Source organism: Parasteatoda tepidariorum, chromosome X1 (assembly GCF_043381705.1).
Source record: "Parasteatoda tepidariorum isolate YZ-2023 chromosome X1, CAS_Ptep_4.0, whole genome shotgun sequence".
NCBI classification, from domain to species: Eukaryota; Metazoa; Arthropoda; class Arachnida; order Araneae; family Theridiidae; genus Parasteatoda; species Parasteatoda tepidariorum.
The window spans coordinates 55,614,502-55,630,044 of record NC_092214.1 but is presented as its reverse complement, the minus strand read 5'-3'; the positions used below and the strand labels follow the sequence as shown (position 1 = coordinate 55,630,044).

Below are 15,543 nucleotides of genomic sequence, written 5' to 3'. Positions count from 1 at the left end.
TTTCAAAATTATCAAGCTCACAAAATTTTTACAAGTTAATATTTTTTATTATTCTCTCTGAATATGATGCATCTACCCTCAAATAAAGATGTTATGATGTGCTCCTCAATAAAGATGCATTGACAAATACTGTGAGGCTGAAAACGGTAAACTTAAAACATTATTGAATGCGACACAAAGGATGCTCTAGTATCTTTTCATTTATAGCTTTTTGTTTGAAAAGTTTTTACTGTGTTATAGCTTTTGGAATTCTCTTGAATAAATTATTTTTGATTTTGTTAGTCATAACTTTTTCTTCTGACCATAATTTAAAGTATTGTTTCTAAAAAGTACATTTTACATGTAAAGAAAATATGATGATATAATTTAAAATTAATTGTATATTTGTATGTGATGCTATGGTAAATAAGTTTAAATCAAATTAACTGAAATAAAAATCATTCATTAAAATATAAAATTTACTGTCACTAAGAGTAATTTTCTCACAAAGTATAGAACTTGTCCTCCCTACTATACCCCCAAATTGCAAAGTAATGTGTTGGGAAGAAATAATTCAGTTTGGAGCTATCTTATAAAACTTACTTATTCAATGTATTAAATATGCTAATTATTATGAATTAAAACTAGTTGCATTTGTTTAAGAAATAAATGTATTATCCTAAATATATTAGAGAAAGATTCAACTGATTATCATTGAGATTAGTCTTAATTATTTTACTGCATTGACTTTTCAATTGCAGTGGGTATATGTCAGATATTTTTTACTAACATAAAGTCGGTTCTCCCTTTTTCACTGTAATTTAGGGGTTACCCTGAAGACTAAGGCACCATTGAATCCTATAGATTTATGTTTTTACTTTTAAATATATTAATCTAATTTCATGAAGCAGACTAAAATAATTGTTCAATGCCCAATTTCTCATGCAAGATTTATATTCGTAATATATATTTTCCATAAAATAACTTAATTAAAACCTTTTTTAAATCTAACCATAACTATCTTATATTTAAGGCTCACATTTTAATAATATCAATGTTTTGAACGTTAAATTGATTATGCTAATGACATAATTTTCCACTAAATAGTTTAGAAAAGTAATTTAGTAATAATAAGCTTTTGTGCAAAGTCAATCCTTCATATCACGAATTATTATAAAACACTAAACACTAGCTACATATAAAACACTTAAAATTTCCTAGAATCACAAATTTATGATGTCAAAAATTGAGCAGATTAGTCAAAATAATAAATGTGCTAGCATTTTAAAACTTGTATATTATGTATTTACTTTAAAAAGCAGTTACTTCAAACAAAGTCAATATCTTTGCTTCTTCCTTTTTAATTTAACATTTGGCTGAAATTCTGTTTATCTGATGCTGCATATCTCCCAATGCTATATCCTATTTATTTGTAGTTTTTTTTTCTTCTCAATCACTACATACAAGCCGCGATGGCTTTGGGGATAGATCGCTCACCTCCCAATGAAGTTACCCTGGTTTAAATTCCAACTTTAGCTGGTCATTACTAATTCCGCTCCTAGCTTGCACTGCCCATGGTGCTGACTTAAAATATCCTCAGTGATAAATAAGTCATTTGTTAAAATCCCCTTACAGTTTTGCTAACCGTGGAAGGTTTTCCTTATGTAATACAAATGCAGGTTAGTCCTACACAAAGGCTAGTTTGTCTCAAAGCTTGATCCAGGAGTTCCCTTGTCTTCTGGTTTGTGTTCCCTTGCCTTCTGGATTAGATTCAGAATTTCCAAGACTCTGAAAATGAACATTGATTGTTATGAACTGAGAATTGGGTTGGCTGTTCAATGCTAATTATAAAATAAAATTTTACAAAATCACAACGTACTGAAATATCATTGTTCACGGACACTTCTTCCAGATAAGAGCATTTTATTTTGGAATCATTGAACTGGCAAGTTCTTTCCAATCTTATTCATGGATATTATTATTTATGTGCAACATGCATTTCTATTTTGAGAATTTATTATTCAATCAACTTCTTTTTAAATAGAGCAACTCTTTCTCTTTCTAATTATGATTTCAAGAAATGATTTAAGATTCTTTAAAAATTGAAGTTCAAGAATGCACTTCAAATCAATTATTAAGAAATTAAAAAAATTTTCGTGATAAAAAATATCTTATTAAAATAATGACCACGGAGAAATATATTCCGCTTTAAGAGTTTCTTTCACAGTATCAAAAAATTTGTGTTCTTGAGGTTTGTGAGTTGCTCACTTGCTCAAGGGTTTGATTGTATAATTTTGCTTTGAGAAGTCTTTGTTATTGTTGTTAAACTTAATATTGTTTAATGTTGGTATTTAAGTTTTTTATGAGTTAAAAATAACAATTGTTTCATGTTGTATTAATGATTTTTTAATGCACATATTCATTGTAAAATTTTAAGTTATATACTATTTCATATGCTCATATATTTAAGGGCTATGTTTAATAAATTTAGCAAATCCTCTTCTTTACTTCTACATGGTTTTAAAGTTTGTTGCTCTGTTTGGTATCGTCACAGTCCTGTATATGTCTGAAGTGAGTATTATATTTTTTTGTGCTTAACACTCTAACTTGAAAATAAAATGTAATTAAATCTAATAAAATTTAATGAAAAAAATTTACAATTTTCTAAAAATGTAATGTAATAATGTAAATAAATGATTAATGTAATGTAAAAATGTGATGAATAAGTGTATAAAACACAGTTATGAAATGAGTTAGAACAAAAATTCTTTTTACATGGTATATGGTTTAGTATATGGTTTGAAAGACACATTCTAAACAGGCTAACTATTTAGTGTAACTAATTGTTAATTTTCTATATTAAATTCAAAAATGCCACTGTTCTCACATAAATAAACATATTTGCATTTATAGAGATTCAGCTTCTTTTCGAAATATAGGATTTTTAAGTATCCCAAATCCTTGAACAATTACACAATGTGAAGAAAATTACTTTTAACTTAGGAAAAAAACATTATGCAAAAAATATTTCGACCTCTAAAGAATAGCCATTTTTGGAGAATCAGAAAGAATCTGGAAATTAAGAAATTATATAAAGGCAAGTATATAATCAGCAATATTTTTTAAAGTCTTTGGTGATTTGGTCATTTAATAAGAATGAATGAGAACCAAGGTTTAAAAAAGGTCTTTTTTGGGAAAAATAACAAGGAAAAGTGTTCCAAGACCCAGAAAGTGGTGGCTTAAGGATGTTGAGGAAGATCTAAAATCTTGATATTGAAAAACTATAAAAAGAAAGCTTAGACTCGAAAAGTATGGAGTATGAAGGTCAAGATCCGTTTTGGGTTGTAGCACCAAGGAGTAAGTTTGTAAGTAGCTAAAATAAGATATCTCAAAGATAAGCCAATATGTAACATATTTATTAGAGCAGCGGTGGCTCAGAGGATAAAGCATTTGCCTCTCAATAAGATTACCCAGGTTCGAATCCCGCAGTGGCTGGTTGATACAAATTCTGCTCCTAGCTTGCACCGACCACAGTGCTGATGTAAAATATTCTCAGTGGTATATGTTTAATGGGTTAAAATTCCCTTGCCAATGGGCTGACCTGGGAGGTTTTTGTGGTTTTCCTTTACATGTAAAGCAAATGCATCTTGCCTCCATCAAAAAAGACCTCACAAGCACTAATTTGTCCCAATGCTTGATCCAAGAGTTCCATTATTTTCTGTGTTAAGTTTAAAAAAATCAGGGATGTGGAGTTGAGCGTTGATAGTCATGGGCTCAAAGTTGGGTTGGCTGTTCACTGCCGGTTATGAAATAGAATAATATTTATGAACTGTTAAATCTTTTATAAAAATTACACTAAAACTTCCATTACTAAATGTATCTTACTCTATCTTTTTTAAATCTATTTTTTTCTTTATGTGCCTTCTTTAAATCTGAGGCTATCCTTTTTAAAATTATTTTTTGACTTTCTCCTATATTAATAAAATAATAAATGAATAAACCAGATAAGTAATAAAGAAAATATGAAAAAAAATATTTATTTAAAATTTAAATTGAATAATTTGAAAAATCAAACATAATAATTCTGCTCATGAAATAATTCATAATTTAACATAATAATCCATGTATTTGTAATCAAATTTGCATTATTCTAAATTTTATAAAAAGGTTCCATTACTTTTAATTCCAACCAAACTTAGATATCTTGACATTGAAGGTAGAGAAAAAAAAATTCAAGTTATCAAAAATCACATGTTGTTAATAGTAGAATAGAGATAAGTTTTAAGTATACCTTTTTCTGAAAAAAATCTTTTTTTATAGCAAACATTATGCAGAAGAAAATATTATTTTTAAAAAAAAATTAGTCTATAGTTGGTTACTTGAGAAAAAGAATTAGATATTTTTTCGATTACTGTTCCTAAATGGATAACGCTTTAAATTACATATTTCAAATTACAGTAAATGTATTCAATTTTCATTTGTCAGCCATTTTAAACACGTGACTCAGAAAATCTCATTTCCTACCAATGTTCTTTTAGAATGATTTATAACTTTTTCAAGAGCAGCACTGGATAGCTTAAATATGAGACAGTGCAAGCATGCTTTTGTTTGTTATTTCATTCACATCTTGTTGAAGCAATTCAGATTAGAAATTATGCATTCTTTTTCAAAGCCACCCACCCAGCAGGATCAATATCTTTTAACTAACATTTTTCAAACAATTCAAAACCACAGCAACCCCTCTAGCATCTTAGGAACATCTTGTGACAATAGAAAGAATGGGTTGTCACTGCATATGCATTGCAACTGACTGAAAAGAAAGAAATGAGGAAACAATAAACCGGAATTTTAAACAGGTTAATAACAGTTTCGTTCTCATTGTGTTGTTTGTAGTCATTACATCTCATAATTTTAAAGACTATACAGGGTTTTCCTAGCGTATTTTTGGAAAGCTTTTCTATTTTTTAAAAATTTGTGTTCTTGATTTTTTTTAATTGTATTTGTTGTCAAAAAGTCAAGTTATCAAAAGAAGAGTAAAAAAGTTTCGTTAAAACAAGGTATTTTTCACCATTAAGTACTTAGGAAATTTTAAGAGAATTTTTTTTTCTTCTAATTTTTTAAACATTTGTGAAACTGAGATTCAAGCTAGCAAGATTTGACAACATTTTAGCAAAACTTTTTTAGAAACTTTAAAACAAATTGTATCAAGAAATTAAAGTATTTCTTTAGTGTCTCTCTCTCTGAACCCCGAAATTTTTTAAAAAATAGAATTATTTATCTAAATTTCTTATATTTCTGCGGTACATGACAAGGTGATAACTTTTAAAAAAATATTAGTGTACTAACTCTTAATATTGCTTGCTTTTAGCAATAAAATTTTTTATCTATTTTACTCTTTGTGCATGTTTAAGGTTATTTGTGCCAAAAGCAGGTCTGAAAGTGAGATGGAAAAGACTGATTGAGCCAAAAATAACTGATGCAGTAGAGAACCATTTATCTGGTATCCAGATAACCGGGAAACCAGAAAGCCGGGAAGAATTTTGATTGGTTTTCCCGCTATTTTAAAGTACTATAACGATTATAAAAATTAAAAAAGCAGAAATTTGACTCATCCTTAAAGTTGAGTAAAGAGAAAGGGGGGAATTCTTCTCCTCATTTTGCCCAGAGGAACTTCAATTCTTCCCCTGACCTTGAAGATCCTAAGATCCAGAGGGGGCAGGGAAGGGACAAATGTTTTATTTTCTCCTGTGTTTATTTTCTTTTTCTGATAAGCTGCCATCAATCAAACTTTAAGGAGTGGCAAGCTGATTTCGTTTTCTCTTTGATTTACGAGGGGGTGGGGAAAATGCATTGCACAAGCATAGCAATGAATGTTTGAGTTAAGGAACTTGAAACATCTGGCTAAGAGTATTGATTTTAAAGGTGAAATGTGAGATTTATTTTAAATCATCCACTTCAGTTACTCAGTTTTGTTATCTATTATGGTGAATTGTTTTATTATTTCGGATAATGCATTATTTAATCACCAGTTATATTCATATATTTGACATCAATTAGCAAAACAATATTTTTTTGTTGAATAAATTCTGATTTCTTAGAAATGCGATATCATTAACAAGTTTTTCTTGATGTGCAATCACATCTGCTTTCGTTAAAAATAGCCTTTTAATAAAAAAATAAAATAAAAGGAGAAGATTGTTTATTAATTTAAGCATATAATTATTTGTTAATAAAAGCAGGCGATTATTTTATAAAGATGATNAAATTTCGTAATTAATAAATTAATTCTTTTTATTCATAAATTTTATCACTAAGTTTTTTTTTTTTTTAATTCCGTTTATCTTATAATATCCTGTCTCTTCCAGGTTTTAATACTTATGTTAGTGCCTTTTTAAAATATTGTTTCCATTCTGATTAACGGCACTTTTGGCCGATCCAGAAAACCGGGAAATTCAGACATCCGGGATAGCAATGGTCCCGAGCATCCCGATTAATTGGTTCTCTACTGTATTAAGTTTTTTAAAAAAAAACTGGTTATATATCTATTTCAATTCTTGAAGGTTTTCTGGAGGAGTAAAATAAGCTCTTACTATTCTTAATTATAACTATTCATCACTATTTATTTTTTCTCAGGTAAGAAATCATGATAGTAATAGATATTTTACTTTTTCCTAAAAACATATTTGAATGAATTTTTTTTCCTGTTTTTGCTTAGTTTTTCTAGGTTTTGTGGTCTTAGAATGTATAAACTTTCAGTCCTGGTCAAAAATTGCACTAATAGTTGGCCTTCTTTTTCAGAAAGAATCAATTGGATAGTTTGAAGAAACTTATATTTCTGTTTCTATTTTAGGTTTTCTTTGAAAAAATATTTGTTACACGCCCTTGGAAAGCTTTGTTTGTAACAACTGATGACTCCATTAAGGAATGGTGGTTTAGATGGAAAATTGATCGTTATGTTAGTTGATAATTGTTTCATAAATCAGTATTTTATTTCCTCTTTTTTTTCCATTTCTCTAATTAGCTTTTCTTTTCTAGAGCGTTGCTGCTGGAATGTTATTTGCATTTGGTCTACATTCTTTGAAACAAAACCATATAATTGATGACAAAAACCGTGGAAACCTGTTTTCGAGAGGCATTTCTTTGTCAGCTGCTTCTGCAGCACTCCTTGGCATTTCAGTATGAGAATCATTCTTCTCTTGCTTATAATATAAAAAAACTTTGCAAAAGAAATATATTTACTCCTTCTGAATTATTTTAAGTGTTTTAATAAAAATAATTTTGAAAACTATTTAGTAAAATTGAGCATTGTATTTTGTTTTCCAAGTTATTAATTTTAATACATATCTATAACTTAGATTTATGCCATGTTTGCTTTTCTTTGCCGAAACAAAATGGAATGTAATGAAATTCACCCTTACATATCATTTGTACCTGTAAGTATTATTTAGTATTATTAAATATAGTTCTGATTATTTGTTAATTATGTAATTTTACAAGCATTGTGTAATGTAGTTCAGTAAAAGCCCGACTATCCGAAATTCGACTAATCAAAAAGCTCAAATGATCGAAACTTACAGATAATTATTTATTTATGTTTTCTATTTTTTTGCATATGACCAGTTGATGTGTTTGAAAATCTATTAATGTATCAATTGGTCATATTCAAATACTGATCAATTATCATTGAATGAACTCTTTAATTTTATTCAAAAATCCCCATTTCTGACATGAAGAATTATGTACGACAGTTTACTATGTCTTTGTGGCAGCAACACTGGGATTTACAAATTGAAAACAAACTGCACACAATTAAATCCACGCTAGAGCCTTGGCCGGTGTTGCAATTGCGCAGAGCAGATGTCAAGCTCACCTGCCTACGTATAGGACATACTCGGCTGACTAAGGCCGGGATAGCCTGGTCGGTAGGGTGCTTTGCCCATGTCCAAGAGATCGTGGGTTCGATCCTCGCCGGCCGAAGACTCCCCGTGTAGTAAATGGTGACTGATGCACGTTAAATCTGTCGAGTCTCAAAGTCCTCCATGTTCCCACAACAAATCAATACCTCTGGGGGTACTGATCCAGGAGTTTCCTTGTCTTCTGGATTGGTTCAAAATTACAAGGCTACGGAGTTGAACATTAGTAGTCGTAAACCCATGAAATTGGGTCGGCTGTTCAACGACGGTTATAAAATAAAATAAAATACTCAGCTGACTCATCTTCACTTGCTGTCCAGAGAACCGCCTCCTCGATGCGATAATTGTGACGTTTCTCTTTCAATTCATCATATTTTAATCGCATGCCCATGTTTTAACCAACAACGCCTTACCTTTTCTGGAAGCACGATTTTATATGCAAAAGACTTGTTAGATAAAAATCACCATCCTAACATCTTTGCATTTTTACGTGCTACTGGAATTTTAAGTTGTATATAACAACATGAACATTTCGCACTAAATATGCACCTGATCGGCGACTTCGAACAATCATTCTCCAAACTGAAGTGAAGAAAGCCAAGTTAACAATGTTTCCTTATTATACACAAACTCTAAAGACTTTCCAAAAATTAAATTGGAGTTAGAAATTTTGTGCTATCAGGTGATTGGAAAATTCCCAAGTAACTGAAAAATACTTGAGAATCTTTCCACATATAAAAGTTATTGTTCAGTTGGCAGAGAAAAAGAAATATGCTCTTACAAGCCAGAGCTGCAAAACTATTTAAAGAGTTATTAATTAATTTTTCACTCTATTGCAAATGAATTTGAAAATTTCTTACATAAATACCAGACTCATTTGCCCCTCATCCTATTTCTTTTGTATAGTTTAACAAATCTGACATCGAAACTTTTGAAAAGTTTTGTGGGTAAAAAGGCATTAAAAGAAGAGAATGTTTTGAATGTGTACGTTGAAAATACTAAAAGTTTTCTTTCATCTAAAAAAAATTATATTGGTGTCTCTGCTTTGTGTTCAGATTGTCCTTCAGATGCTTTGTTCCAAAGCATCTGAAGGACAATTTTTTAAACATACATGAAAAATTTCTCATTGAGTATATTAAAAAGTTACAAGTGCAATCTTCTGTGGCCTTTGTTTTGATAAAATCAGTTTCTTTTTTCAACCCTGTAGTAACTTTGTTAGAAAATATATTTAATCTAAGACTGATAAAATTGCTACTAATCTTTTGTCAGAAAAACTGGAGATCTTCAATTACTGCAGAATGGGTGAAAAGCCAGCTAAAAGATGAGTGTGCTGAGACACAAAATGTATCAAAACTGAAGTGTACTAAACAACAGAGAATTAATAATTTTTGGCTCAACATGTTCTCAAATTGCATAAAAACTTGCAATTATGCTTTATTGTTGATAAAGATTATTATGATGCTCACCCATAGCTGCAATTAAGTTATGAGGGGATTTTTCAATCAATTATTATAGGATTTTTTGATGGAATTATCACTCATTTCAAGGCAAATTGTTTATGATAACAATCAAGCAAATGGTGGTATGAATAATTTTAAAATATCAAAGCAAATTATTTTAAATGTACGAAATTCAAGAGGCAGATTTAAAGAGTGTAAAGATAAGTGAAATGAAGGATAGGAATTGAATGAAAATTTGAAGAAAAAGAAAGTGATTCAGAATCGGAAGCCAAAGAACTTAGAATTCATGAAACTTTTCCACTTTTTCATGAAAATGTTGTAACTGAAAAACAGATTTCCAGAGTTAAGTTTTGTTTCGAGAATTAACTATTGTTTTTTTTTATGAGCTTGTTTTATCAACATATTTATTCTGTAATAATAATAAGCTTTTTTATCATCATGGTAATGAGGAAAAAATGAAATTTTCTGCTTTGAAGCTTTTTAAGAATTGAGAAAAAAATTTTATCCTTTCCTATTTTTAAATTTTTGTTTCTATTGACATTTTTACTATGGTGCTGCGTTTTAATGAGCACTTCTGATACACTTTTTCCTTAAAATACAATAATATGGGAAAATGATATTTTTCAGCTTTAATATTTTGTTTAAGGAATGATCTATTTATTCTGTTTCTCTTTTGTTTTTTTATTCCTCTTAATTAAGACTTATTTATATATCTTTATTTTGTATAAGCAGCAATTCTGATATACCTTTTTTCTTTAGTTTCCTTTTGTGTTTCTTTCAGTTTAAGTTTTTTTTTCTTTTGTTATTAACCTTTAAGAAACAAAGATGTAAAGCACTGAGTATTACGGAATTAAATAATAAAAAGAGGTGCTAATTAAGTTTTTTTATGTTCCTCTGTTGCGTTTTTCAATTTATTTATTTTTAATTTTTATGGACAACTATTTTATTTTATCCTCTTTTATCTTTGTTATATTTTTACAAGTATTTTTTTATTTATTTGGAAACAACAATTTTACCTGAAAATGGGGCAATACTTTATAAATTCAGATTTTCAGTGCTTAAGTATCCAGAATTTTCATATATTCAGAATTAGCTTAATTCCTGCACATTCTGGATTGTCGAACTTTTACTGTATTTATAAATAATATTTTAACTAGACTTTTCCTGTTTATAATTAAGTATTGTAAAAGCAGAACAATTGCTTTTAGTATCTACTTGTGTAACAAAATTTTTTATGTAATCCATTTTTTCTCATTGGCTACTGATTTTTTTACCAATACTGATAATAAAATAATTTCTTCTTTATATTTTCAGATACTATCTTATCTCACTTTAAGAAATGTTGGCGGCTACTTGCGTACAAAATACAGTACGTTTTTTGCCTGGTTTGGAAATATTTCCCTTGAAGTATGTATTGACAATTTATTTTAATTACACATTGTTTTATGAGGGAAATTTAATATTAATATTTTACTGGGTGACAGTTATAATGGAGTATCATGTTAATTCTTCCTTTTGCTAAAACTTTCCCTTTATATGTTGTAGATCTATAAAATTTCCATTTTTAATATGAATAAATTTTGAAATATTATGATCCAAGCATTCGAACAATGAGCCTTTTGTGCCCTTGTGAAATTTTCATAAATTTTGGGAAGCAAATTTGAAGGTTGAAAACTTTACTTTTACAACAATTCTTCAGGGTTTGCATACACCGGGAAATCGGTGATTGTCAGGAGAATGAGATTTGAAAAAAAAGTCCGGAAATTGTCAGCGAAAAATGTATTTTACCACAAAACAGGGAATTGGCAGGAAAGAGAATTGAACACCCTGTCAGATTACAGGATTTCACTGTTTCGTTTTCAAAACCGTAATTTGTGCAAAAGAGGATTAAAAAAATATGACCAGATTTTTTTTTTTACGGACCGACTGTCATGTAGATCTTTAAAATTCTGCTATTCTTAAGCATCTCTGGAGTGTTTTCAATTGGATGTCGAGTTAAGGAACTTGAAACTTCTGCCTTGAGAGTATTGACATGTTAAGTTTTTTAAAATTTATTTTTATTCTCTTTTGTTGCACTAAAGTTCGAAGTTCAAAATTGGCAACACTCTTCTATAGTTTCAACAGTTTTTCTCAAGCAATCTTCATTTTTCTACATGGGCTTAAGTTTTTGATCATTTGAATTGTAAATTAGTTCGTTGTGTTAACTTTATTATTACAGCATGTTATTTTTGTTATCTTCAATATTAACCTATTCCTTACATTACTTTTATTAATGAGAAGTATTATTTCTTTACTGCTTGTACTTAAATTAAACATACATAGCACAAATTTACTTAGTTAATTTTACTATAGTTTTTGTGACTAATAGGCAAAATTTATTAACTTAACTAACCCTACCTGAATGCTAATAGTTAGTGAATTAAATGTGAGTTTAAGTGCAGTAGTTATTTAACCATATTGGCATAAGGGACAAAAACAAGAAACATAAATGTTACTAGTTAGTACAAGTTTTTTTATCTTATGAAAATTTCTCGGAGCTTTTCAAATATTACATATGCATGTTTTTATCAATTTTAACTCCCCTTCACGTCCTTTTCAAGCTCTCAAGAAAGTGGAGTTTGAGTTAAATATTTCATCTGACTCCACAGCTCTGCGTAAATAAGAGATCTAGCCTGTGTAAAATAATTGTATAATTCATCTACACTTTAGTGTATTTTCTCTGTTTTGATTTGAAAGTAAGATTTTTAAATTTTTCCATTTTAGTTATTCATTGCCCAATATCACATATGGCTCTCTGCTGACACACATGGAATTTTAGTGTTAGTTCCTGGGTACCCTGTATTGAATGCTTTAGTAACATCTTTTATTTTTGTTTGTGTAGCTCATGAAATCCATTGTTTAACTGACATTTTAGTGAAATATGCTGTGCCTAATGACTGGAAATATTTAACTAGAAATGTAACTTTTTTTTGTTTACTTCTTGTACCTATAGGAATACATGATGGAATGTTTTAGTGAGCTTAATATTCCATTCTTCTACCATCGGACTTTCATACATTTATAAGAACTCAATGTTCCTCATTGTAAATTTATTGTATGAATAAGCTTAGTAGTACTTATCATATAAGTGTATGATCAAATATGGTTTGTTTTATCTTGTAAAATATATTATTTTCCCAATCGACTAATTAGAAGAAAGAAAAATATTTTTTACTACTAGTTGACATTATACCTTAGATTCTGCTTAGTATTTATTTCTTTGTATTCCATAATCAAAAACTTACTTGTATATTCTAAAATTATTTCTCTTTCAATTTAATTAGGAAAGTATTATATAACTATTTATCAAATATTAATATTTTATTGTAAAATTATTTTGTTAGTTATCAGATGTTATTTTAACTATAATTTTTTGGAAGTTATGCAGGGCAATTCAAATAGAGATGTTCCACTTTTTTTGGAAAATAAAAGTATATAATTCCCATGCTGTGTTTAAAATGTTGCAAAACAGTAAATATGGGCTAAAAATAAAAATTATTTTATAATTTTTCATTAGTTAATTATAAAAAAAAATTGCTTTGTAAATTATTACTTTGTGAGTCTTTCCGTCATGTTCTGTGTTATAACAGAAGTGTTAAACTGCACCACATGAAAACAAATTAAAACTAATTTCTGAATGTCAAGTAACAATTTTAGAGAATTGTAGCATTAAAGAATATTTAAAAAGAAAAAACAATAACTTCAATTACTTTATAAGTAATAAGATTATTGTTTGACATTTTACTAATAATTACTAATTAAGCTTTTCTTTTGGAGACTAGTTTTTAAAACATTTCATTCTTTAATGCTTGATATTAAATAAAAATAGATATGAAACATTCTGAATGAAAGATCTAGTAATTGTAAACCTAAAGGAAAAAAACATGATTTTATAAGAATTTTTGGTAAGGTTAAAAAGCTTTTGAAAAAATTGTAGACTTCCTAAAATTCATGCATTATGATTTTACCAAGACACATATTGATAACTCATTTATTTGCCTGCATCTAGGATGAAAATTTGGTCAAATTCTATTAGTAATTAATAAAACTAAGGAGTGTCATCTCTACTGAAGTTATTCTATTTGTTTATCATTCTATGTTAAATTTTGAGCTTAACATAATAGTCTGGTTTTGTAAAATTAAAAATATTTTTAGTAAGGCACATTATCATGCAAAACTTGTATCACTCTATTCCTCTATTTTTTAACTCGGCCATAAATTAGCACTATTAAGTTAGAACAATAATAGAAACAATTTTGTTTGATGCTTGCAATTATGTTTTAAAATAGTATTATTTGCATTTGTAATAGCATTGAAAAAGGCTTTACAACTGATTATAACCAATACTTTTTTTTCTAAATGTTTCAGTTTGCTAAAATATTTGAAAATTATATTTTTAAGTAAAGGAAAAATTTATTTAGATTTTCATTTATGTTGTAATATACAATATAATCATGCTAAACCTTTAAGCTAAAAATCTTAACAATTCTTTTTTTCTTTTTTTAATTATTATTTGGAGAGAAACAATTCTGTGATAATTAAAAATTTACTCTAAAAATGACATATTGATATGATTTAATGAATTTAAATGTGTATATAGTATACAAAATCATCATTTGTTTTTAATCCAATTGTTTATAAATAATTTTAATCTGATTATTTATAAAAAAAATAGATATAAAATTGCTAAAGTGTAAACTATTTTATACTGCTTTTAGGCTCTCTTACTGTTTATAATTATTTTTAGTAGTCAATTTAAACAAAGTACAACAAAAATTTTATTGTAGTTCGTGTCACTTCAGTGCTATGTAAGATTTATAAAGAAATTTTTTTTTTCAAAATGGCAGCTATTTGTGCAAAATAATATTTCGGTCACATCACTGAATACTGAATATTTAGGAATTCTCCTTTTCAGGGTTGCCAACTTCTCCACATTGAGCAGTGTTTCTCCGCAAATTTTGAAATTCCACCCAATACACTGAATGTATAATTTTCTCTGCTAATTTGGATATGTTTCTTTAAAATAACTTGTTGACATTTGAGGTGAAAAATAAAAGCATTGTTTTTATAAAAAGATATCTAAAGAGTAAAACGAAATTATTGAAAACAAAAAAAAATCCAAGTTTTAAGGATGATACAGCTGCGACAAAGTGTGAACCAACATACTTCTTGCAACTTTCAGTGAAAAAAATCCATATTTTAATGAAAAACTAAATTTTCCTCCGAATGGCAAAGCTGTCTAAAATGGAACTAGCTTAGCTCTAGAAATTCTGTACAATGCTCCCCATTGTAAGGAGAGTGTCATGCATGATTTGATCTCATTGCTTGATTTACCACTGATAAAATTTTTTAAAAAAAACTTAAAATGGGGCCTCTTCAAAGAAATTTCAGCTTTCTCTTATCTATGACCACCCCATTTTGATGAGTTAATAAAAACAAATTTTTATCTTTAGGTTTGCACAATATAATCGGTCTTCACTTGGAAGATTTTAATTTGCTGTGCTAAAGATCTTCCATGGCAAAAGTTCTTTCTGATTATCTTAATTTTTGTATATTCATTTCATTTTTGATATGGATATCTCAAACTTTTTCAAATCGCTGTGTGTGTTTCTCGTGATATTATATTGTTTTGTTTTCTTACATTTTTAAAAGTAAAGCAATATGCTTTGAACTAATGAGATTTTAAAATCCAACAACACTGTGATTTTAGTAATTTAAAAATTGAATATTGTGATTCTCATCTACACAATTTTGAAATCAAACATTGCTTATTGTATTTCTGATGTTCAACAGTTAAAGTTATCACTATTCGTATTTTTGTGATTCATATTGACATAATTTAAAAATCTCCTTTCGAAATTGCTTTGAGTGTCACTTAATGCATAATTATTTTGCTACTTAATTATTCCGCTTGAGTTTAAAAAGTGCTCCAAAAAATGAACGAAATGCTGCTCTTATTGTTGTTTAAATGTTGGCAACCCTGCTGTTCAATACCAGAACAGAGCGTTTGATAAAATTTTTTTATTTTCCGTATTTATCAAGGTGCAGCACTTATATAGTGCGTCGCTTCTGCCGGATAATATGATAATGATGCGAAAATGATACATGCTTATTAAAAATTATTGAATATTTCTTTTAAATATTGAATTGAA

General features: G+C 28.4%; 1 protein-coding gene across 3 annotated transcripts in view; it reads left to right on the top strand.

The window, feature by feature from the left end:
• The window catches only part of LOC107436980 (N-acetylneuraminate (7)9-O-acetyltransferase), a 56,379-nt gene extending 43,939 nt beyond the window's left edge, over window positions 1-12,440 (top strand). Inside the window, exons 13-18 of one of the 3 annotated variants that reach the window (XM_043042143.2) lie at window positions 2,471-2,550; window positions 6,830-6,934; window positions 7,015-7,155; window positions 7,335-7,412; window positions 10,667-10,759; window positions 12,345-12,440. In XM_043042143.2, coding sequence (XP_042898077.1) covers window positions 2,471-2,550; window positions 6,830-6,934; window positions 7,015-7,155; window positions 7,335-7,412; window positions 10,667-10,759; window positions 12,345-12,416 — 569 coding nt within the window. In that variant the 3' untranslated portion in view covers window positions 12,417-12,440. Of the gene's footprint in view, window positions 1-2,470; window positions 2,551-6,829; window positions 6,935-7,014; window positions 7,156-7,334; window positions 7,413-10,666; window positions 10,760-12,115 lie in introns of all 3 variants that reach the window. The other 2 variants (XM_016048829.4, XM_043042142.2) reach the window with 2 other exon arrangements.
• Window positions 12,441-15,543: the final 3,103 nt, after the last annotated feature.